This window comes from Setaria viridis, chromosome 1 (assembly GCF_005286985.2).
Source record: "Setaria viridis chromosome 1, Setaria_viridis_v4.0, whole genome shotgun sequence".
Taxonomy (NCBI): Eukaryota; Viridiplantae; Streptophyta; class Magnoliopsida; order Poales; family Poaceae; genus Setaria; species Setaria viridis.
The window spans coordinates 25,166,498-25,191,795 of record NC_048263.2 but is presented as its reverse complement, the minus strand read 5'-3'; the positions used below and the strand labels follow the sequence as shown (position 1 = coordinate 25,191,795).

Genomic DNA, 25,298 nt, shown 5'->3' with positions numbered 1-25,298 from the left:
ATTTAATTTATTTTATACGATGGCGGAGTGGGTTATTTAGATATAGATTTAGGGGGTTACTTTAAACTATTTTCATAATGGCATAGGTGGATAATTTTTTTAGAAAATATAATAGACCAATAGCTATAATGATTGAGCCTACCAAATTGATGGCTAGATGTTTTACTTTTTTGAGAGAATTTCTAGGGTTTCTCTCTTTTTCTAGATTGTCCACCTAGGATTCCTAGGTAGCTTCATGGGAGCCTCCAATCAGTAATAGTAAGATTCAATTGGTTTTTTTAAATCACAAATATTTCAATAATATATTTATATATGTTAATGTATTTTTTTTAAAGAAAAGGAACATCGTTACAGCTAGAGCATAGTTTATTAGGCTTAGAACAAAACTAGATGAAACTAGTGCTATCGTCCGGCGATGTAGCCACTACCTGGCCCAGCCCAAGAAAATCTGTTCCTTTATTTTGCCCCCAGTTCATTTGATTCGTGATGATCCGCACGCACGGAAGAAAAGGAGTCGGGGCCATCAGTGTGCATATGGGCTGTGGCCGACGTGCCAGCGCCGGTCATGGACAAAGACGACCCCACGCACTCCCTCCGTCCACCCACTCCGATCCGGGCTTCTTCTAGTATTTGAGATTCGTGCACACGATAATATCTGTTGGATGCATCTTCACTCCTCAACCCTAACTACCTCCACCGTCTTCCCCTGTCCCGCCGCCGTCGCCCCTGCCCCGTGCCGCCGCCCCGGAGCTCGCCGGTGGCCCGACGCCCGCGCTGCCCCGCCTCCGCACGCGGCCCTGCACGCCGTTGCCGCACCCGCGGGCGCGACCGCGGGCGCCTCCGGCCGCGAGCATCGCTGCCACGGGCACGCCGACCTCGCGTGCCCTGCCACCACCCCTAAGCCGCGCCACCGCTCCTCGGGCCCACCGGCCGCGCGCCGCCGTCGGTTGCACCTGTGCATGCGGAAAAATTAGAATGTTGAATCTTGATTGTCCAAATGTTGAATCTTGTTTGTCCAAATGTTGAATGTTGTGAAAAATGTTGAACGTTGAATGTAGTATTTCTAAATATTGATTTATTTCTCAGAAAATATTAAATGTAATCTTTCGAAATGTTAAATTTATTTACCTATAAGTTGAGCCTATTAGTCAGATCTAATAGGCTTTAAAGCCATATTACTTATCAAGCACACGTAGGAACCCCGCATTGCACACAGTAGCGACTTCGCCGCGGCGCATCTCTGTTGCAACTGTGGCAGCAGCGGCGGCGGCGGCGCGCACATTGGCGCCGGTCGCCACTCGCCACGCAAAAACCGGGACCCCGACTCCCCGATCGAGCAAAGCTAGCATGATGGCGAGCAATCTAGCGCGATCGGTCGGTCGTCGACAGAGACGACGACGCAACCACAGCGCCCCGGCCCGGCGTAGGGCTGGCCGCGACGATCGATCGTCGTCGCCGGTTGCCGGTCGCACCTCTCGCCACGACGGCACCACGACCCGAGACCGGTCTTGAGCCATGTAGATGCAAAAGCGATCGCGCTCGAGAGCCAACGCGTGCTCCGTCCCCGGCGCGTACGTCGATCGGTCACGTACGATCATGTGTGCGTACGCGTTGACGACGCGCACTGTGCTAGCACGAGCGAGCCGTCGCCGTCGTGCGCGGCGCACTGTGCTTTACTTCGATCGTGGATGGATGGGTGGCGATGCGACGCCCATGCTCGGGCCGGGCGTACTGGCATATGGTGGGCCACTGCTAGTGCTCGTACGAAGCGACCACTGTGCATGACGGCCGTAGACGAACGCACACTCTTCGTTGGTCGCCAGCATCTCGTACGTAAGTGCATTCAGATTTAAGTAGGTACAGTACGTCGTTAGATATGGCTACTATGCATTAGGGTCGTCGTCGTTTCGTCTCTGTTGCGTGCGGTGCGGTCATCCTCCGTGTACATTTTCCGGACCGTTGAAATCATGGGTGGGCCCGGGTAGGGTACGTGTACATCATGAGGGGCTAGCTAGATATGGCCGGGAAGGTTGAACATGTTACATGTAAAATCGTACGGGCTGCACAGCACCTGTACGCGCGTACCGGCGACGTTGGTACAGTGCCATGTGGTCGCGGAGAAAGATGGGATCGTGAGTCGTGCACTGACATACACATGCACATTTTTATGCTGCTCTCTTCATGCATGATTTGATCGGATATGTGTTGTAATAAAAGTGTAAAACTGCCCAGAATCTGGACGGATCGCTTGAGCCACCGAGCTCCTTCTCACTTTACCATGAGCCATGACTTTCTCGCATGCATCCTCTGCTCCTGTCGCTCGATAGATCATGATCGCCGTACAAGCAATGAAGCAAACACATGCAGCTACATATATGTCACTCATGTTGGGAATTGGAGTAATGTTGGGCACGGACCCAACTATACTGTGAACGTTCTGAGCTACGGGGACTAATTCTGTAGCGTGACGTTTCACATGTGACGGGCCATACGCCCATACGGTACACAAATCAGACAGGGCAGGTCAAATCCTTGTGGGGGCTGCTGCCAACTTTTGCTTAGTACACCTCCTGTTTCTCGGTCGTCACAAGACGGAAACTCGGGAAAGGCTATAACCGAACTGACGCTATAGAAGATTAGCGTCGAGGATTGACTTCCTAGCAGAGAAGGTTTATTTGATTCTCAGGCTGCGGGCCTTGGGACCGAGCGAAGCGGCGGTGTTGGCGACCGGGGCCAAATGGAAATGACTCCGATCCGGCGCCAAGGTCCCAAAGCTTCTGGGAGTTTGCTTTTGCTCCAAAAAGTCAAAAGTCAGCTAAAGAGGTACAAAGTTACACAAAACAGCTTTCAACCGGTTCATTTCTGGCAGCAGGTGGGGAGGTGCTTTCTTAGGCTTTTGGTTTTCACAGGTTCGAAGAAATTACCGACTGACACTTGTTATGAGGTACCGCTTCGTTTTTTCCCTCTCCGGATATTTTTCTCCAGCCATGGTCCTGCGGGCGCACGTGAGCTCCGCTGCGGTGGCCTCGCCCTCCTTCAAAGCCGTGCCGACTCTGCTTCCTTTTCTCCCTCTCTCATTCCCTTCTTCTTCCTCCAGCCAAGAAGAAAATCGAGCTGCGCAGTCACCATCCGTCGGGAAAATCTGCCCTCCTCTAGCCACCGCAGCCCAATAGCTCGCACCCGCAGCTTGACCACCTCCCCAACTCTCACCTCCGCCACTTCTTGACGAGCTCCAGCCACCTTGCGGGCACGAATTGAGGATCCCGCGGCCGCCGTTGCCGCCGGCCCCGAGCTCGTGGAGCATCACCGTCCAAGCCACCCCCAACGTTGAGAACAACTCAAACGGAACCCAGTAAGCTCCTAGTGCCCATGCGCCTGCATCCTCCGTCTTTCTGCCGCCGCTGCTGCCGGAAAACACCGCGCCGTGCGCGGGCGTACCGCTCCCAATTTCACCGTGCTATCTCTTCTCGCCAGCTGCGCCCTGGGCCTCTCCTCTCTCGACGGCGCCGCACCTCCCCTGGGCCCCTCCTCTCCCGACGGCTCTCCTTCTCCCTTTCTCCGGCGCGGGAGGGTGCGGGAGCGCGAGCTCTGCCGCCGCCGCCCCAACCACCGGCGAGGCTCCGATCTGTGTACCGCCAGGGGGAAGAAGATGCTGACAAGTGGGGTCCACTTGTCAGTGAGGAAGGGAGGGAGTTGAGTGGGGTGGATTGTGAATGACATGTGGGGTCCACTCATAACACCAAATGGCTTTCAGCTTTCTCAGATAACAACTTTTCCACAACCCTCAGTTCACAACTACTTTTTCAAAAGCCACATCTCAACCAAACACACCCTAAGGGCACGCGATGGTCCAACGAAGCAGAAATGATGTGGACCGTTATATTGAGATTGAGCAGCTCTTATTCGTCGACCGTGATTAATAAACACCTAACAGGAAGACGACCTATATTTGGACCGTTGAACGTTTCAACAAAGGCAGCAAATCGAAGACGGTCGACGAGATGCAGGCGGGCTGAAGTCAGTTATTATTGAGATCCGCAAATAATTAATGCGCCCCATGCATCGGTAGGCTACGCCCTGCCGGCGGCTATAGATGTCCATGCAGCCCGAAGCTCGACAGCCCAGCACGAAGCTCGATTTTTTGGCCCATCCCAAGCTCAGCCCAGCCCGTAACTCCTCGGGCTCAGGCTAGCCGACCCGATGGCTCGTGCCGGGCGTGGGCTAGTGCCTCAGCCCGACGGGTGGTACGGCCCAGCACAAAATCGAATGGCCAGCCCGTTACCGGCCCGTCTATCGAATGGTCGCCTGGCGGCCTGACCCAACCTAGCAACGGTCGGGAGTGGGGACATATATAACTAACCCCCCTCCCCAGTTCTCGCATGTGCCCCCTCCGCAGACCCTACCCCTCATCCCTTCCGCCCGCTGCCTCCTCGCGACCTCGCCTCGACTCCTCTGCTCCCGGCTCCTCGCCTCCTCCCGTCCCGCACCCGCAGTCCCTCTCCGCGCCTCCGCGTCCCAGTTGCCTTGCTGCCAGCCGCCGCCACCTCCCGCTGCTCTCTCTCTGCCTCTCTCAGCTTCGGCTGGATCCGCCAGCACCGCCGCGCCGCCGACCCGCTACTCTCGTTCTCTTGATCTAGATCTAGATCCTCCTGATCCTCTTCTTGTTCTCCTAATCCTGTTCCTGTTGTCCTCTCCGGCTCCGGGCTGCGGCGTCGCTGGTAAATTGTAGATGCTCCTAATCCTCTTCTTGTTCTCCTAGATCTAGATCATCCTAATCCTCTTCTTGCAGGTATCCGTCGACCGTCGGGTGGCGGGTGCCGCGCGCCATTGAGGAGGGACGGAGCGGCTGTGGTGTCATGACCGTTGGCCTTCGTCCTCTCACAGATCCTCTAGGCATCTCATCATCCCGTCATCTTCTCCTGCTCCGGGCTCCAGCGTCGCAGGTACCCACTTGTCCTCCTAATCCTTTTCTTATTCTCCTGATCCTCTTCTTGTTCCTGATCTTGTTCTCCTGTTTGCAGGTATCCGTCGGGTGTCGCGCGCCATTGAGGGATGGAGCGGTTGAGGAGTGGTTGAGGGATGCCGAAGGAAGCTATCGCCGGCCACACGAGGTCATCGTGATGGACGAGAACTACACCATCAACGATCACCTAAGGGCTTGTGGGCTGCTAGGCGCACCATTGTTCCTGATCCTCTTTTTATTCTCCTGATCTTGTTCTGATCCTAACCCTCCTTTTGTTCCTAATCTTGTTCTTCTTGTTCTTGTAGGCGACGATGAGGACGACATGGCTGCCGGAGCCGTGGCACTCTTCAGTAGCTTTGTTGCTCCCGTCAATGTGGATGCTGCCGGTGCTGGAGGTTCTACCCCATCTTCTACGCCGACTACCTCAACGGGCACCAGTGTCCGCAAGGGGAAGCAGCGATCTGCTGCATGGAACGACTTTGAGGAGTTGTTCTAGGAAAGCACCAACGGGAAGCAGATGAGGTACGTTGCCAAGTGTCATCATTGTTCTCAGATTATTACTGGCCGATCTTGTGCTGGTACTAGCCATTTGTTCTGGTACCGGAAGATGTGCTTTGCTAAACAAAACCATTCTTCTCTTGTTCAGTCACAACTTCAATTCAATTCTGATGGCTCAATTAGTAATTAGGAATACAAGTCTGATCTTGCTCATAAGGAATTGTGTCGTTTGATTGCTAGACTTGATTTACCCCTAGGATTTGGTGAGACAGAGGCATTTGAGAAGTACATCCAGCGTGCTCATAACCCTCGTTTTGCTCAAGTTTCTAGGCAGACCACTTCTAGAGATCTTACCAAGTACTTTGCCGAGCATCGTGTTTCTCTGATTGAAACTTTGAAGTCTTCTGTTTCTTCTATCTATCTTACTTCTGATGTTTGGTCTAGCAATGCTAAGGAAGACTACCTTAGTGTTGTTGCACATTTTGTTTCTACTGATTGGGAATTAGAGAAGAGAATTATTGCCCTTTGGTTGATTGATTGCTCGCATTCTGGTGTTAACATTGCTGAACGTATTGAACAAGTAGTTTCTGAATTTGGTTTAGAGGATAAGATTTTCTCTGTCACACTTGATAATGCTTTTGCTAACACTTCTACCATGGACACACTCATTCCCAAATTTGTTGGTTATCTTGGTCCAGATTCTGAACCTCTTGATTCTGATTCTGATAAAGCACTTGTTGGTCTTTTGCATCAACGTTGTGCATGTCATATTATCAGTCTCATAGTCAAGTCTGGTTTGAAGAGGATCAAATCCTATCATGAGGCTTTTAAGATTGCAATCTTTTTTTTGAACTCTTCTAACCAACGCATTGCAGCTTTCCATAACTTCTGCATTGTCAAGGGGGTACGCCCTCGTAAGTTTGGTTTAGATATGGATGTGAGATGGAATTATACATATCTCATGCTCAAACATCTACTACCATATAAGATTATCTTTTCTGTCTTTATTTCTACTTATTATGGTTTGCACAATGGCCAGCCACTACTGACTGAAAGCTATTGGGTAATTGCTGAGAAAATTTTGTTGTTCCTTGAAATGTTTTATGATTCCACTGTTGCTTTATCTGGTGTTTACTATCCAAAAAGTCATTTCATGTTGCATCATATTATTGAGATTGTTGGTCATTTGCATGGCCAAGAGAGTGATCCACTGCTCAGAAATATTGTTGTTCCCATGAAGCTCAAGTTTCTCAAGTATTGGCAGAACATACCTCTGTTATATTCCTTTGCATTCATTTTGGATCCTAGAGCCAAGATGAGAGGTTTTCATAATATTCTTCAGCTTCTTTCTCAGACAGTTGGTGTTGATTACTCTTCTTATTTCATTAACATTAGAACTGAATTATATAAGTTGTTTACAAGTATGAAAACAAGTTTGGTGCAGTTAGGATGCATAGACCCTCTCAAACTACAGCTGCTACTAGTAAGAAAAGAACTGCATTGGGTAAGATCTTTGGTGCTCCATCTGGTTTAGGTGATTCTCCTGTTCTTTCATCTACACCTCCTATATCTCCTGCTTCTGAGTTGTCATCCTACTTGGACAGTGACACTATTACTTGCTATGAGAAAACTTCAACATACTTAGTTGGTGGCATGAGCACAAGCTATCCTATCATATTCTATTCATACTGTGATGTCTGTTCCAGTTTCCACTGTTTCTTCAAAATCTTGTTTTAGTCTTACTGCCAGGGTGATCGAGAAGCGGTGTCGGCGGTTGTTGCCGGAGATGGTGGAGATGCTGACCTGCCTCAAGGATTGGGAGTTGGGAGATGCAAGGGCACAACCTGATGTTGAGAAGGAGATCAATGAACTGAGGAAACATACAGAAGCCCCTACCAAGACCAAGATGAAGGCCAAGCTAGTCAGTAAGTTAATACCTAACTATTCTTCAACTTCAATTGCTAAACACTTTTTAATTATCAACACTTTTCCTTCTTGCACCTCTAGATCTACCCCAGGAGCAAGCTGAAGGCTGAAGCTGAACCCTGTTCTATTGGATTGTTGCCTGACTGCCTATTGGTGTTCTAATTCTATACTTCTATGTCTGTCTGTGTGTCTGTAATGTTGAATTCAACCTGACCATTGAACTTGAGCTGGCTGTACTCCTTTTCCCTTCCTAGGATTTTCTCACAAGGGTGAGTTTTTACCTAGGAAGGTTTTTAATAAGACAGCCAACACTTGATCACATAGATAAAGTGTTAACAGCTCTATCTATATTTATTATGAATTTCTGTGTGATCTGTGATGAATGTGTGATCTGTGATGAACTTGAAATTTTGAATGTCTGATGAACTTCAAAGTTTAAAATTGTGAATCGGTGTTTTATCCTGACTAGGTGAATTGTTTTTTCTCGCTGCTGGCCGGCACGGCACGTCAAAATGGTCGGGCTCTTCGGGCTGACTCGGCACGAAAAAGGCCTTATGGGCCCATGCTTGGGCCGCCGGTGAGACCCGTGGACTAGCACGGCACGACACGAAGGAGTCGTCGTGATGGGCCAGGCCCAGCACGAAAAATAGCGGGCCATGCTGGGCCCATGCCGGATTGGGCCGGGCGGCCCGAACGGACATCTATACCGGCGGCCTTGGCGGTGGCTGGTGGCTGGTGGGTGCCTCTGCCTCGTTCCTGTCCCCTCGCCGCGTAATCCGTTGCTTGAGCGGTGCATTGCTCCCGGACGATGATGCTAGATTTGTCGATTATTATAGTAGTATGTTTTGTCCCCCGGGCACGGTGCTTGCCTTTGACCGCTCAAATTAAACCTCCCCGCTTTCACTTTCCAATCGAAATGGCCGATCAAGTTCGTGCTTCTCTTGAAAGCAAAGGAACAGGATGCACCCATGCATGCAAGCTGTTCCTTATAGCTTGAATTGAAAAGGTAGATCAACATGGACTTATCACTCATGGAGCACTCCTCGCCACATGCGAGACGCGAGTCGAGTAGGGCAGGCCCCTCGTGCCAAATCCCACATCCCTTCACCATTGCTGGCATTGCTGCGTCAGAAAGCTGGAGCAAAGCCCCGGCGGATATGGCAAACCCATCCAATTATTAAAGCACGGGAGCAGAGAAAAAGCAAGATAAAAAGGCGAGGCCGCAGAGGCATCCGCATGACCGCATCCCCGCGATCGCCATTCGCCAATCAACCGTCCATCCACCTGTTTCCTTGCCTGTCTGTCCACACCAGACACGCTCTCTCACGCCGATGCTCCCGCCTCGTCAAGCTAAAACAGCAGCATCTGTCGCCTCCACTTGATACGTACGATCCATCCGACGTAGGGGTACGTCGTCGTGGTCCGGCGGCCACGCACGTCGACGTGTCCTCTCATCACCTCACCGCTAAATCCATCGCCCTGCCTTATATAACACCATCGTGCTCTGCTCGTCGTCGCCCGAGCAGAGCACCGCCGAGCTCACTGCATGATCGATCATCATCCATTCAACGTCTAGTAAGACACCGCCCAGCGGCGCCATCCTTGCCGCCACCTCCGATCCCCGCGCCATCCGTCCTTCTCCTTCCATGGCCGTGCACGCGCAGTACGCCGCCCACGCCTTCCCCCACGACCCCCGCGCCGTCACCAGGTTCGTCCTCATTTCACCCCCTCCTATTTATCCTCCTCCACAACGTCGTCTCGTCTCGATCCATCACCTGCGCGTGCGTTTGTGTGTTCCGCAGGCCAGCGCTGGACACCGCGACGACCGCGTCGGCGCTCCTCGGCGAGCACGGCTGCGGCGGCCACCAGCTCGCCGCCGTGGTGCGGCGGCAGGTGCCCGCGGTGGGCGGCGACACTGTGTTCAGCGACCTCACCTGCAACAACAACAGCAGCGACATCGGGCCGAGGAAGCGCTCGCGGGTGGGTGACGTGGCCGGCGCGGGCCTGATCATGGACCTGGAAGGCCACCACGCTCTGCTGCCGCCCGTGCCGGTGCCGCAGGCGTTCGCGCCCGCGGGGGATGTGCAGAGCAGCAGGGTGCTCTGCTCTGCCGCCGCTTCCACCAGCGGCCGCGCGCCAGGCGGCACCGCGCCGGCGTCGCAGGGCTTCCTCTCCCATCTCTACCAACACGGCGTCGAGATCGACGCGATCGTCCGCATCGAGGTGCGTCCACCGGTTTCTTCGCATTGTTCGATCGCGAACGTTGTTTCACTTATCTCTTCGGTCTGGTACTCGTGATACGGTGTCTGATTCTGAACCCGTTCTCGTGATTCGTTCCTGCGCGGACAGACCGAGCGGCTGCGGGCGGGGCTGCAGGAGGCGCGGCGCCGGCACGCTCGCGCCGTGGTGGCGACGGTGGAACGCGCGGCGGCGCGGCGCCTGCGGGCGGCGGAGGCGGATCTGGAGCGCGCGCTGGCACGCAACGCGGAGCTAGACGAGGAGCTGCGGCGGACGGCCGCCGAGGGCCAGGCGTGGCGGGACGTCGCCAGGAGCCACGAGGCCGTCGCGGCGGGCCTCCGCGCCACGCTCGACAACGTCCTCCAGCCGCCGTGCGCCGCCGAGGGCGAGGGCGAGGGCGACGCCGAGGACGCGCGGTCGTGCTGCTTCGAGCGTGAGGAACATGGCGCCGAGGCGCGGTGCCGGGCGAGGGCGTGCAGGGCGTGCGGCGCGGCGGACGCGTGCGTGCTGCTGCTGCCATGCCGGCACCTGTGCCTGTGCAGCGGGTGCGACGCGGCCGCCGAGGCCTGCCCCGTGTGCGCGGCCACCAAGAACGGCTCGCTCCACGTCCTCCTCTCCTGATGACTGTTGACGGCGAGTCCCACCGCATTGCTTCAAAGGAGGCTCAGATTCCATCTTACCAATGCAATGGGAGTGAGCATTTGGGTTCGAGGACATTTCGACTGCCTCACTGGTGCTGATCTAGGGATCTACAGACAGCAAAGTGTGAACTCTGAGCTTGATGAAAGTTTTTATCGCGCAACCGTAACAGATGGACGAGCTTGCACAGATACAGTCGTTCCTGAGCGCAAGGTAGCTGATCGACCGACCGTCGGTGACAGTGTCACACGCGTGTCTGCTGCCGTGAGCTAAGCAGGCCGACCGGCCGACCGGCCGTCAGTGGCAGCGAGCGACGCAGCCCGTGTGAGGAAGGGTGATGGGCACCTTTGCCGGTTCCGAAAACGATGACATAACATGCGTGATGCAATGCAGCTATGCAGGCCATGCGTGAACATCTAGGCGGTTCCGAGTTGCTACTGTCGCGTAGGAGCTCGGATAAGATAAACAAGCTATGCGCCTATGCCTCAGTAGTACACGTCTTTGAGTTTGTGGTAGATGACAGTGTAGTCATGTTCACGACTTGGATTGGTACGTTGTCGCAGCATCAATGCAAGCGCAAGCGTCTTGCGAGTGAATTTCAGGCCTCTGCACTTGTTTTTTTCTTCCTAATTGGACTTTTCGTGCCATGGATCGAGCCAACCAGTGAAATTAAAGAGCATCTTGCCGGATATTTTTGGTTTGGGAGAAACATCTGGAATGCAGATATGTGTGAACACTTAGTTATCAATCAGAACTGTCTTAGTTTGTTCTGAACGACAGATGAGTGATCCAAACGTACAGACAAAACATCAGGATCAGAGGGGCAAAGGTTAGAGTGGAGTCAGTTCACGAGAAGACGACTGAAGACCAAACACGCTGCACCCGATCGGGGGTGTAGGATTCGGGTTTAGGAACAAGTGCCGGTGTCGTGAAGGCAGGGCTCGATTCGATTACTTTGGCAGGCCGGCCCGCCCGGGTCCGGCCGGTCACCTGTTCATCGGTCAGAGGGTCAATCATGGCACGGAGCACCTTGGCGGCTTGTTTGGTCGCCGTCAGATTCCGGCCGGGGGATTAATGTAGCGTTAATCATCATGAACATGCCCAGCTCCGAGCTAGTGGCGTCCATCAGTCAAGGAGTCGCCGTCGCTGTGACGCTGTCCCATCGGCCTGCACAGGCAGGAGATGCGTGAATGCGTGATTAGGTGTGGGGATAGAGCGTCGGTTGATTCAGTTGAATTACACGTCAAAACGGAGCATCGATGACGACGACGAGGATTCGTGGCACAACCCCGGCCGGCCGGCCGGCCATCCATGATCCATTACTTACTTTCCAAGTGTGTTGGATAAGCCATCAGCCCATGATAGCTCATGTCATGATGCCGGCCAATTGCCCGTGCATCGTCACCGCTCTAACGGTGAAAAGCACGTTGTGGAGTGTGGACCGGGCCACCGGGGCAGACGAGGCGGACCAGTTCGCGCGTCAGCTGTCGCGCTGCCGTGATCGGGGGCGGCCGGGTGGGGCCGTGGGGGTTCCCATCGATCTCAGCTTATTAGTCAAGCCGGAGCACGACCTGCGCTCGCGCGCGGGGCGTCGCTCGCTAGCTGACAGCCGCCTGACGGGCATCGGCCAAAGCGGCTTTCGTTCGAGACGAGCCGTTTCGGACGGAGGGGGCCGGCGGCCGCCGCTCCCGGACGAGGCGATGATCGACGACGTGGAGGATATGCGCGAGGCTGGGCCGTTGAAACGCCAAATTAGACGCGGTGGGTTCGGACCAAAACCAAACTGCATGCGCGCAGTACGGTGGAGCGAGTGCCGGCCGGTCGCGAGCGACGACGACGGCCGGCCGGAGTTTTTGACCGCGATCTGTCACACATTGGCCGAATTGCCGCGCACGTTGCGACCTCGTGTTTGGTTTCTCCTACAGCAGCCTTGCCCGGGCGTGTAGCGCGATCGTACACGTGAGTGACCCCAAGCTTGTGCGCTGTTCGTCATCATGTACGCACCAAGACGCGACGCGCGACAAGTCGCCGAATACGGTCGGAGGTGGCTATCGATCGTCTCGTTTTTGCCCTGCGCCCGTGACGGTGATCGGAGCTGTACAAGACGAACAACGTGGAGGAGCTAGCTGCAGGCCAGGCACTACTGTACAACCGGGGTGACGGACTAATGGGATACTGGGATCCGACTAGTCGAGTCCGGCCGTGGAGGAGTCCGTATGAAAAGGAAAGCCAGCCTGAGCCTCACTGGTCAGCTCAGCTCCGTTACGGCGTTCACACGCTGCTGCCTAGTGGCGCAAGCCTGTAAGGTCACGGTGCCTTGAAAATGACCACGGTTTCCTCCGTCATACTGTCAAGGGACGTACAGAGGCATTCGTGTAAATGTAACACGAGTACACGATGGTGGTGCAAGTAAGTCATCACTGACAGCCTGACAGGCCCACCGGCTTGTTTCTTTGGGACTGAAACGGGCCTAGCTAGCAATTAGCAACAAGCAGGCCGGTTTGGGCCTGTGTCGTCTGCCCGGTTTGGGCCTGTGTCGTCCATCGAACTCGTAAACCCGTTACCCGTGTCACTGCCACCTATCCAAATTCTACAAAGTGATGGCAGTAGGCTCGTCGCCAGGTTCCAGGAGCTAGGAATCGAGGCGATAACTCCTATGCAGAGCCAAATGTAGAAGGGTCCACGAGACCGCCATACCGATCCGGCTCCAACGGACTAGCGTTGAGCTAGTAGAAACATTATTTTACTCAGTGAGCAGTAAAAAAGCAACATACTTCGTCCGTCCCTTGTTATTGATCGCTCGGAAAGCGGGTTTTTGAGGGAAACATGATTTTTTAGAGATAGATAAAAAGGGATCTAGGCACCATAGGAAAGGATCAAGCAGAAAAACAGATCTTAACATATTTTGAAGGAAATACGATTTTTTAGAGACAGATAAAAAGGGACATAATACTATAGATTCCCTCCGCGCTCATCTCGCACATCTCCCAAAACCCCTCCCTCTCACTGCACCGAGCTCTGATCTGCATGTGTTCCCTTTACTCTCTCCTAACTTTGAGCTACCTGCTATCTCATACCACTGGAGCTGCCCTGAAAGCTACGCGCAGCCACGCAAGCGCCAACCTGACAGCCGGAAAGCTCCAAAAACCGCGACGACGCAGCACCGGATTCACGCTCAGGCGAGCAAAACAGCCAACCAGCCAACTACTACCTGCTCGCACTGTACGGAGCATTCTGTACTGGTCTAGTAGCATCATACGGAGTACTATCAACTATATAAGTTATTGCTAACCACCTATTCAGGGAAGCGAAAGAATTTTATAAACGCCGCGTGCTCAGCTCGTGGGAGGCTCGGGCCCCAAACTCTCCCGTCCACGTCGCCACGACAGCAGCTCAGGCGGACCCCGCCGCCCCGCACCTCCAACCCCGACCCGCGCCCCCCGCCTCACCGCCGCCCTAGCGGGCTGCCGAAAGCCTCGCAGCTGCAAGGAGAGCGGTAGCGGGACTTCTTTCCACCTGCTCGCGAGCCCCCCTCGAACCCTAGCCCGATGGCCGCCACCACCACCTCCGGCGCCGGTGGCTCGCGGCGGCCAGATCTGCTTGTCACCGGTGCGGATCCATCGCCTTTCGGTGTGGATCCGTCGTTCCCCTGCGCCTCCTCCCCGTTGCTCGTCCCGGCGGTCATGTGGTTGCTTGCTCATCGTCGTCGACTGGGAGGGGCCGTCGGTGGTTGTCGCCCCAGGGCCGCGGGGGACTTGTCGTCGTCACCCTGGGGTCGGGTGACAGGGCCACGAGGGGCGCGACGTCGTCATCATCGCCCCACGCCTCGCTGCGCGGCTCTGGGCCGCTGGTCCCTGCGGAGCTGCTCTTGGCGACGCCGCGGCCTACGGCTCCTTGGCGCTGGGGCGGTGGGTCTGCCGCGGCCACAAGCGGGGTGCGAGGCGGTCTGCGACGGCGGCAGCGTAGTCCGCAGCGGCCGCGCGTGCCCCTCCTTTCTTCTCACGGCCGGCTTGAGCCTCCTCCCTGCCATCAAGGCAGCCAATGCGTCGGGATGTCGTCGGCACATCCAAGGTCCCACCTTTACGAGCCGGCTCACCACGCTCCCCCTAACAAGGTCGGGATGTCACCGGCACATCCAAGGTCGCGCCTTTCAGGGCCGGGTCACCACGCTCCCCCCGCAGGTCGCTGCTTCATCACCGCTAGCTCCCTCCGACAGCTTCATGGCGGACGCCCGCCGCGGCAGCCACACTAGCGGTGCCATGGTCGTGGTGGAGGATGGCTAGGAAGTTGCCGCACAAGAGGAGGGCGACGCGCTCGCCAGCCCGGCCCCTACCATTTGGTGTCGGCTGACCTCGTTGGCTTGTGCTTCAACTGCTTCGAGGATGACCACGTGGCTGCCCTCTTCGGTGTTGGCGGTCGCCGCAGTGGGTCGCTCGCTGCCGTTGGTTGATGCTCGTGGGGCCATGCCTCCTCCAACCGTCTTCTTTGCTAGCAGGGATGGGAGGATGGGTCTTCGTCCTCCCCATGGTGCTTCAGCTCGCCGCCACCCCTCGGCAACTGCTGCTACCACGGGTCGTCCTCAATCATCGTCGTGGAGTGTTGCAGGGTGGGGTGGGGGGGAGCTTGGCTCCCCCTTTCCCACCGTGGTTGTTTTTTGGTCATCGCGGTCGCCGCCGTCTTTGGGTCATCGTGATAGCGGGCGCTGGCACGCGGATGTTCCCCATCGTCATTGCCGTGGATTGCTCGCTGTCATCCCATCGCTTTGGCTCCCATCCAGGTCTTAGCGGTCGGCTGCGTGGAGTTGGTTTTGGGGTGGGGGAGGGGGGGCCTTAGCAAAAGCTTTGCCTGGCATTCGCCGATGCCGACAACAGTTGTGTTCCTTAGCGTAGCTCACCTCGCTAGGAGTATTGTTGCAGCCACCGAATCCATTTGGTTTTGCCCGGTGAAGACTTGGTCTGGTCCTCCATGGACAGACGGACGATGGCGGCGTTGGCGTCACTCCCCCTTGGAGGCATTGTCTGCATGACATCTCGCTCTACCTCCGCTGGCTCCGGGTTGCTAGGCAATCAGTGATGTGCGTGTATTCATGATGACCTTATCTCATAAAATGTGAACTCGTAAAATGTGCAGATTTCAGTCATCTTAGGTCGTGTTTAGTGTGATGGTGGTGCTATGGTTTTCTTTTTTTCCTGTCTTGTGTTTCTGTTATTGGTCGCGGGTGATAGTTGTAACTATGCGCTTTGAAATCTCTTTTAAAATTGCAAAATTGTAATTCAGAAGAAAACATGCTATGCACGTCTTTGAAAAAAAAAGCAGCAGGTCGGAGAGATCTAAGAAACAGAACGCCAATCGCTACTCAAAGCTGGCACGGCCCCGTCACATGCATGCAATCTTCGCCTCAGAAAAACAAAAACAAAATATGCTCGGACAGGCACGGCAAGCAGCACAAGACTGGCAGCGTTTTGCTGGATCAGCACGCCTGCATAGCATGCGTCTCAACGTCCACCTACCAGGAGGAGAGTGGCAACTCTTTATGGTTTTCTTTATGCAATCAGATCCAACGTACTCGAACCCCAAAGTATTACCCCAAAGTATTTCAGAAGATCAGGTTTCAAAAAAGGCACAGGTCGCCGTATGTTTGCAGGGAAGGCAACCAGCTGAGTCGTCTCATATTTCCACACAACCAGCAGCTCGGAAGTTTCTTTTTGGGGACAAAACTTTAGGCCTGCAAGACAGCAACGTTCTATGTCAAATAATAGTGATCACCAGACGATTAAAAAGAAACAAAATGCATGATCCAATGTTCTACTTATCAATCATGAGCATCGAATAGGAGCAATAAGGATCAAATGTTCTGCTTATGAGGGCCTGTTTGTTTCCACCCTCCTAAAATTTTAGCTCCTAAAAAGTGACTAAAAAGTGACTAAAGAGCCAAACACTATGACTAAAAGTGACTAAACTTTTAGGAGGCTTCAATTTCTTTAGGAGCTCCACCCCCTCCTAAAACCTCCTAAAGCCCATCCTGAACCCCACTGCCCTCATTTATTGCCCCCCCTCTCTATCTCTCACCCTCCCTCCCGCCATTCCGCCTGCCGCCGGCGTCCCTCCTCGCCCGGCCCCCGCCGGCGGCATCCTTCCCGCCACCCGCTGCTGTCGCACGGCAACCCCACCCCTGCCGCCCCCGCTCCCTTGCGCTGCCGCACAAGCCAGCCAGGCGCTCCCCCGCCGGATCCCCGCCGCCGTCGGATCCAGGCGAGGGAGGACCGAGAGGGGGGTGGCGGTGCCGGGGAAGAAGAGGAGGGGAGGGGCGCGGCGGTCGGGATTCGAGGGGAGGGGCGCGGCGGTTGGGATTCGAGGGGAGGGGGCGGCGTCGGCGGGTGGACCAAGCGCCGATGGAGGGACGGTGTGGGGCCGGCGGAGGGGTGGTGCGGGGCTAGCGACGGACAAGCCAAGCGCCGGCGAAGGGGCGGTGTGGGGCCAGCAGCGAGCGGGCCAAGCGCCAGCGGAGGGGCGGTGTGGGGCCGGAGTACACGCCAACAGCAGGGGCATGGGGAAGGGCATCTTGGGTATTTTACCACTTCATTAATTGCATTTAGTCACTTTTACGAGGTGGAACCAAACATACATACTTTTAGGAGGTGCCTAAAAACTGCCTAAAAACTTTTAGGAGCTAAAACTTTAGGAGGGTGGAAACAAACAGGTCCTGACTCACAAGCGTAGTTATACACCCAGGCCTGGTCTAAAAAATTAGTGAAGCAAATAAATGCAACATGCCACAAATACACATTTTTAATAGAGTTAAACACCTAAAGTATAACTAAATAATTCTGAACAAAAGTTGCTACCTCAGTCACATAGTTAAACAACTTACTTCAAACAACTGAGATCGTGTGGGGAAAATAGCACAAGCATTATATGTCGGGAATTTCCTGGATTTGCCACTGACATTTGGGTGGCACATCCTGAAATGCCGAGAAATACAACTTCCACTAGTTGTTTATATCATTAACATAAACCATCAGTAGTACAAGGAGGACATTAAATCCAGTTCCCGAAAAAGTTGCAAAACACCTCAATCTGACAATATAGCATAACTTTTTATTCAGGCTTCTGTTTAGAATCCTGTCGTTCTTAACGCGGGCAAAGACTTGCTTGTTGATTCAACTCCTTGATTTCTAGACATTCAAACTGTCTCAAAACACCTTATGTTTCAAATTTACATCTACCTAATTACTGTGGGATTCCTTATCCAACTTAGCTCTATCTTTGTCAATCAACCAAAAAGTTCAATTGTAACGAGTGCAAGACCGGTGCATTCCACCATAGCTTACATTTGACAGTTCTATTTATTAGGAAATAAAGGCCGTTAGCATCACAAAGAAGCAGAATCAAAGGAAATAGTATCAATCAGCAACATCAATTTTAATGCAAAATGATACTGGAACAATTAAACATATAAACACTGATGACACAGTAAACTATCATAATTGAAGTAACTATTAATGGTACCACAACTTCCATACTTATCACGATTGCTATATAGTTATCTGATGGCGAGAACAGCACCATACACTAACAACTAGCAACAGCAAGGTAAGTGTAATGGTCAAGTGAACTACGGAATGAATAAAAATTACCTTTTATCATTTCTCAAAAATAATTATTTTTCGTTAGCCTAGTGCAAAGCAGCAACATACTTGTCCTCTTCCATTATCCAGATATAATGAGAATAATAGGATCTATCGTGCTTTTTTTAACAAAAGGATCTACAAGGTCAGTAATACAGATTGTAAAAAAAGCAACAACTTGCCGTAAGCCTATATATAGAAGCTGACATAATGGTCCTGCTTTCCTTATCTCCTTAAAATAAGAAAAGTAGGATCTACGCGAGTGCCGAAATAAAGACTATGAAATTCGCGCCAATGGTAAGTGCAATATGGAATTGATCATGAAGAGTGTGCCAGAAAAAGTAGGAGTTATTTGACTAGAACATAAGTGCAATTTATTCCAGTCCATATCAGTAGGCATATAGCCACTGAGGTCAACATCAAGATATTCTTTGCATATATCTTATCCTTTTTATTGAGAAAAGTGTGAACTATTCGAGCATTAGATGTCTAACATTAGATTGAAACCATTGCATTTTTTCCTCAACACTCAACCTGCTTAGGGCTTCTATTCAGTGTATAACAGACACCAAGCTTCAAAGGGTCATCAAACCTATTATCTATCACCACCAACAGAATAAAAATAATTTCAAGAATCAATTAAAAAATATTGGAGGCTGTGTAACAATCTCTAACATACGAAATCCGGGTCATTCCACGGCTGCCCGATAGGGCCACGTCACCCGTTAGCTCACTAACCGTTCGATCCAGCAAGCTCACGTTATCAGCCATCGGATCGGCGTCAGCGCGGGTTTCTCACCCGCTAAGCGGCAAACCTGGGCACTCGGGAGGATTCGCAAACCCGCCTAACTGAAGTCCTCATCCACTCTGCCAGCCGGCTGCCGTGCCATGGCCTTCGCCTCGTCGCCCACCTAGCGTGCCTCCATCCCTGCGTCTCCTCTGCCTATCCCCTGCCCCGCCGGCCGCTGCCTTTCGCTTGCCGCATTGCTCTCACCTCCCTCCACCTCCAGCACCGCCTGCCGCCGTCTACCTGCCGCGCTGCCCACCGAACTCCCTCCCACTTGCCACGGCCGTCGTGTTGTTCCCAACCTCACGCGCCCTCTAATTCGGTAGGCGCGCCATGCGTGCCATCACCTTCCCTGCCTGTATGCCGCTGCTGCCGATTGAATGAGACACGATTCTCCCGAGGCGTCTGCTGCGCTGGTCCGGGGGTCGCACGAATCGGCCATGAGGTGGCGCCGGTGGTCGCCCCTCGCCTTTCCCCCCTGCTCCATCCCCTTGCCTCCCCAGCAGCTGTCCCTGCAGCGTGCTCAGCTGCTCCCCGCACAAGAGCAAGGAGCAGTGCACCGCGCTGCGAGGGGACGCGCGGGACAATTGCTGTAAGGCTTGCGCCTTGAGCATGGCACATATCCCCTTGGTAGGCTCCTCCTCACGGCCAAGGCCATTGACAATTGTGTCCTGAGTTGAGCCTAAACACTGTACCCTGCTGCTCACCACTGTCTCTTCAGAGCACAAGTACACCAAGTGCTCGATGCATTACCTCTGTGAGTTGATTTAGTCCATATATAATTGTTTTCATTGCCAACCAAATGCCTCATTCTTCCTTGCCATTTACCAGAATGTGTAACCACAAATGCAGATGACAAAGGCTCCTACTTAATGAATGAACAAGACAAGAGAGAGAAATCCTTAGGTGTTGTGCTTTCCTAAGCTAACCATGCTAGCTGGGACATGAATTTTATGTTTAGTATTTTATTTCACATATCTTTATGTAATATCATAATGTTTATCATTGCTGTTTCTTCCACTTTGTAGGATTATCAGAGAGACATGACAGTTTGCATGAGATATATTCTAATGGTGGTATTGCAGTCTATAAAATGAACCATTGATTACACAATACCTTTAATCTGTGAGTATGCATCATCACTATCCAGTGCTTTTATTATATTTAAGATTAATATGTACAGACTTATACTTTAGTAGAACACTAGAACTACGACAGGTAAGTAGAATAAGATAAACTGCATGTATAGGTGGACTAGCTTGCTATTAATTTCTCTGGACATTCTTTTACTAATTTTGGTTTTCCTGGTGAATTTTCTAAAATAGTAAACTCTCTAATATGATATTGCTGTTGGAATATTATGCATGACTCATATCACCTAGAGTAAAGCTTAGATGATTCAGTTCTTCTAGGTTAACATAGCAATTCAGTATCGCAACCAAAGATCAGCATCGGTTCCTATTTCAATTTCTAATTTATTCCTGTCCCTTCGTATTTGGGATGCCTACTTTCCATGGCTGGAAGGACCCTAGCAGCTGAAAAGCTTTGCTAGCTCTTTCAGGTTTGATTCCTCCTTGTACTTGCTCCTGTTTTCCCCTTTTTTCACAATTTAGTGTAATCAGGAGACTTCTGAATATTGTGTTTAGTAGAAATGCATCTACTTCTCCATAAGGATATAATAGAATTTCATCTACTTGAGAATGTTGTTTGCTTCAGTCTTTAAGTTATTAGCTTTATGCCATTTTGCTCTCATTTAGCTTGCAAGCTTGGTCATCTCTCAGCTTTGGAAAAGATAAAAAATAATGAGGACTTGTTGATGTTAGGAACAATCTACCAGTTTGTCATTAACAGATCAATATTCTAAGGTCTGGGTGTTCCAGATGGACAAAGTAGGCAAATATGGGAAGTTCAGATAGATAAACATTAACAAAGGAACTACTAAAAAATTCAGGAGCCTCATATCTTCAGTGTGCAATGATCTGGGCACAATTAACCAGATTTACAGTGAGGCTTCCATAGTGTTGTGATTCAGAGTATTACAAAGCATAGCGGCATGACCAAAACAGATTCGGAAAAATTAGAAGTTGACCAAGAGGTAAATAACCAATGCTTCTAGATAGTACTAGGAGAGCATATCACTTTTGAACATCTCAATTTCTAAGCTTGATTTCAATAACAGGATATCAACTAGGACCACATAAATGATAATACATCTTTGAAAAGATCTATGATAAAAAAAAGGCGTACTCAGTGCGAAAGCTCCCACACAATATGTGGGGTCTGGGGAAAGGAAGAAAAGATCTATGATATTGATTGAAAAGTAAATCAGGTTATTAAGCTTCATTATTGCTTCCGCCTGTATGATTATAACCATACCTGATAAGAATGGCTCATAAGAATGGTGATAACTGAAGTGGCAAAATGTGTGCTAACTAATGTTAATTTGAAATGTCACTGTTAAATGATGGTCCATTGGTACTATTTTGTCAACACTGTTATCTGATTGGGTTGGTGGAAATTTTGCCATTGATTTTGCTTTTATTTGACAGAAAAATGTGAAGACAAAGCACCCTCTGTACATGCTTCTCCAAGGAGGAAGTAAGCTACTGTCATAAAGCCTACACGTCTAGCACGGTGGAGTTGCATTGACCTTTTGTTACAGCTGGCATTGTGCTTGAAGCGATTTTGTGTCAAGGGGTAGTACAATGTGATGGTGATCGATCTCCTCAGGTGTAGCCTTGAGGACTTGTCCAACTATTGCAGTACAAAGTTCCCGCTGCAGACTTTGCTCATGCTTTTCTGATAAAATGGTGAGTGCAGTATACCTTCGATTTCAAACTGTTTATTCTTCCAGTTTGTTTCTTAGCTTAGTTGTTTATGGTACTGGCATGCCATTTGCTCCCTAATATGAGCAGCTTTGTGAAGTATTCGAAAATTATGATGATGGCATTTTTTTATGTTATTAATTGTTTCCAGTTACAGTATTACACTATAATTAGCTGCTTCAAATATTTGTGTGAACTATTAATATGACCATCTCTGCTGCTGGAATTAAGCGAGGCCCCTACTTGCTATGTCTTGCATTGTGCGACTTGCCATGGTCCCTTGTTCCCAAAAGTTGCTTTCCCCCACTCAGAAGTAGTTTACCCCCAATATTCATAGCCTGGCATTGATAATAGATTATAATAATGTAGGTGCAAATTTGACTGTGAACGTACCGGTTAGCATATTCATGTGTGTTTTCCTCTGTGATGGACTTCAGTTTAGCCCTCTGATGATTTCACGTTGATGGGTTTATCAATCTTTTCGTCCTTGGTGAAAACACATTTCTGCATTTACATTGGTCATCTACAATTTTGTCATTGCATCTGTCGTAAGGAATGCAGCCCCTACCTGCACAGCCATACTAACTGAGTATCTTTGTGAAGAAAAGGAATGAAAAAAATACTGTGAATGTTCTGTGTTAGCACTGCAATTTCTGAATAGTTAATTTTACCGCTTTTGTCTACTAGCTATCTGCAAACACCACTCTGTTATAAGAGCACACAAAATCAAGTCATGGATCAGTAAATCAAACAGTTTTCCTTAATTACTTTTGGCTTATTGATTTTTTGGGATCCTACATTGCACTGAAACAGTGTGAATGTGCTTTGTCCATGTGAGAGTTTTGGAAAAAATACATATATCATCTTGTTGCTTTTGGAAAAAAATGTAAATGACAATATTAGACTGTTTACTATTTAGCGACCACTAATTAATTATTGTTTTAGTTTCCTACTACTTTCGCTTCAGCTTTCTCAATTCTAACGCAATCCACATTTAGTTAGCAGTTTGTTCGTAGGTTGTAATACTATAATAGAATCTTTTCAGCTCATTATTCTGCATGATCTATAAGTGCTGCTTCTTGTCCAAGTGCTCCTGACTTGGCTCTGAGTTTCCTTGCTCAACTGATATCTATTTTGTATCAATTGCTAACTCAATTAGCTGGGCTACCCTGCTTTCCAGTTTTGCAACACTATATTTAGTTAGGTCAGAAACCAAAAGATAACGTCATGTATTTGATCAGTACTGACCACCTGAATTACAAATGTTATGTATCAAACTTTGCCTTCATGGCTTTTGTAGTCTGCCACTTTAATCCTTTCTCCATTTTACAGGTTCTAACAATTTTATTGAAACACTTTGAGAACGAATGTTTATACCAGTTCAGAACAACCATTGCACCAACAGGCAGTGTTGAGAGCATCAAAAGAAAATGCTGGAACTAAAAGAATAGGCTGATTCACACCTACAGTGGATCGGCAAAGCCGCGCCTGCTTTCTAGTATACTCTAATTCCAAGACTCTGATACCCTCTACCTGAACTTTTCATGTTCCGCATACCACTCAAAAATCAAGGAAAAAAAGTACTCAGAACAAATGCCTTCACTTGTGAATAGCATGTTCTTGTCATCATTTAACTTTTATATAGTTCGGGAGATGCCTAAAGCTACCACAATCTTTCACTAACATCTGCAGATGCATAATCAATTATTTCTTTTGGTACCCTAGCTTTTGCACAAGTGACAATATTATAATCTCATCTTTAGATAATCGAACATCGTAGCTGATTTGATGACCAAAGTGACATCAGAAAATCTTTCCATTTGCTTTATCTTCTCCACCCATAGCAAGATAACATCTAAGCGATGAACAAATCTCCCCTTCCACTTTATATCCATGAACCTACATCTCCTATTATCATCCATATAAAGCAGCAAATCTAATAAACAAAAAGGAACAACGAACAGATATAGGATGAGCTTTTACCTTTGTCATCAACTCCCAAATGCCATGATGTCCTCCTCTTAAGGACCCAATGGCGGCGTATCAGGAGTCTCCGAAACAATCTCAGAAATGAACTTAATCAGCGAGCAGAGCCCGCCCAGGAAGTTGTGATCAATCACCCCATCACCCTCGGCGACATGAGCAAAGTCCACCAGCTTCACCCTCACCCCACCCCCAACTCCGGTTGCTGACACCGCATTGGCATCATAGCCCAGAAGAATCGACGCTGAGTAGAAGTGGAACAGAGTCTGCTCCTCGAACCACGCCTTGAGCTCGCGCAGCTGCGACAGGACGCCCCCTTCCCCGCCGTACACCGCCGCGGCGAGCGCGCAGTCCACCACCTCGCCGGAATCGGACGACACGTAACGCCGCAGCATGCGGCGGACGCCGGCGGTGTCCAGCGCCTTCACCTCCGGGCGCTCCGTTCGCCACACGGCGCCCCCGGGGCCCACGACGCGGACGCCGGAGACGCGGAAGCCGAGGAGGACGCTGGTGGTCCCGCGGTCCTTGGCGAGGCACTTGGCGACGTAGGGCTCCGGCGAGCTGGGCGGCCACGTGATGGCGCCGATCTTGATGTCGGCGACGGAGGGCGCCTCGAGGCCCGCGAGGAGGTCGTCGAGGACGAGGTGCGGGTGCGGCTCCCCGGGCCGCGCCTCGGTGGGGAGGAGGCGCGTGCCGTGGAACCGCGGGAAGAAGGCGTCCCGGATGCGGGGCGGGACGGCGGCGTGGGCGGAGAAGGCCTCGTAGAAGGCGAGCTCGTGCTCCCCGCGATCGCCGGCCTGGAGCGGCTTGTAGAAGAGGCCGGAGCCGTCGACGACCGGGCCCAGCTTGCTGGCGGAGGCGCGGTGGCCCGCGACCTGGTGCTCCGGCGGGCGGAGGTCGGACATGGTGGCGGGGGCGGGAGGGGGCGGCGGGTGGCGGTGGTGGTGGAAGGAGCGGTGGTTCCGTGGGCTCGCGACGCCGCGGAACTTAAAGAGACCTGGGAATCTCGAGATCATCGATGGCCATGGCCTCCGTTGCTTCCCCCGTGATTGAAGTGTCCTTTTCGCTGCAACCTGCAAGTAGACCGGCGGCGCACAACCTGTGTGCTGAAGGTGGACCTGATCATCCACCGGTTCGGGTTGGGTTCGGGTCGGGCCAATCAAAACCCGATGGTTGCTTTCGCTGGCCCGTGCCCGACCCGACCTGAGCATCGAGCTGAAAATCACGGCCCGCGCCCGACCCGAGGCTGGCCCGGCGACCCGTGGGCCAGCCCGACGCCTTTCCTACGCGCACTGCGCACTGCCCCGTCGCCCGCTTCAACTGCTCCACGCTGCTGCTGTTGCTCGCTTCCACAACTATCGTCGCGTTGCCATGCCTTGTTCGACGAATGCAAGCTGCGAGCTGTGAGCCACCGCCGGCGCCGCCTGGTGGCTTGGGGAGTTGGGGCAGCTGGAGATGCGAAACGGGGTGACTTGGGGGGCGCTGGATGAGAAGGGAGACGGGGTGCTTGGCTGCTTGCGGCTTGGGGTCGCTCGGACCTGGATGGCCGCCTGCCTAGTGCTCGCTCGGGGAGATACGGTTGAGGGAATAATGAGTCGGATAGGATAAATGTTGACTGACGGTGGGAACTGGGAACCTCCGAGCCTGGAAGGCCATGTGCACGTTAAAATTGTTGTTCGTTGGGCCGTATTGGGGTTGTTGGGCCGTATAGAGTGTTTCGAGATGTGGTGGGTTGTATGAAGGAAGAGACATGAAAGTGTTGGCCTGGTGGTGTATTTTCGGGCCGTCGGGTCGGCCCGTGGGCTACAATT

At 51.7% G+C, this 25,298-nt stretch overlaps 2 protein-coding genes across 5 annotated transcripts; one reads left to right on the top strand and one right to left on the bottom strand.

The window, feature by feature from the left end:
- Window positions 1–8,537: 8,537 nt before the first annotated feature.
- LOC117838843 (probable BOI-related E3 ubiquitin-protein ligase 3) lies at window positions 8,538–10,955 on the top strand. Its single transcript, XM_034719063.2, has 3 exons — window positions 8,538–9,095; window positions 9,190–9,610; window positions 9,737–10,955. Exons 1-3 carry the CDS (start codon window positions 9,034–9,036, stop codon window positions 10,244–10,246), a joined length of 993 nt encoding a protein of 330 aa, XP_034574954.1. The 5' UTR covers window positions 8,538–9,033; the 3' UTR covers window positions 10,247–10,955.
- A 4,690-nt stretch (window positions 10,956–15,645) lies between these two features.
- LOC117852513 (inositol polyphosphate multikinase IPK2) lies at window positions 15,646–25,081 on the bottom strand. 4 transcript variants are annotated; one of them, XR_004639855.2, is made up of 3 exons: window positions 23,488–25,077; window positions 21,898–22,072; window positions 15,646–15,989 (listed from the first exon to the last, which is right to left on the bottom strand). XR_004639855.2 is itself a non-coding variant. In XM_034734624.2 (2 exons), exon 1 carries the CDS (start codon window positions 24,696–24,698, stop codon window positions 23,526–23,528), a length of 1,173 nt encoding a protein of 390 aa, XP_034590515.1. In that variant the 5' UTR covers window positions 24,699–25,074; the 3' UTR covers window positions 15,646–15,989; window positions 23,488–23,525. The 4 variants fall into 4 exon arrangements, 3 of the variants coding, with proteins under 3 accessions (XP_034590515.1, XP_034590534.1, XP_034590525.1); XM_034734624.2 differs by lacking the exon at window positions 21,898–22,072 and having other exon boundaries at window positions 23,488–25,074; XM_034734643.2 differs by lacking the exons at window positions 15,646–15,989; window positions 21,898–22,072 and adding an exon at window positions 23,072–23,403 and having other exon boundaries at window positions 23,488–25,081.
- Between the last annotated feature and the right edge of the window lie 217 nt (window positions 25,082–25,298).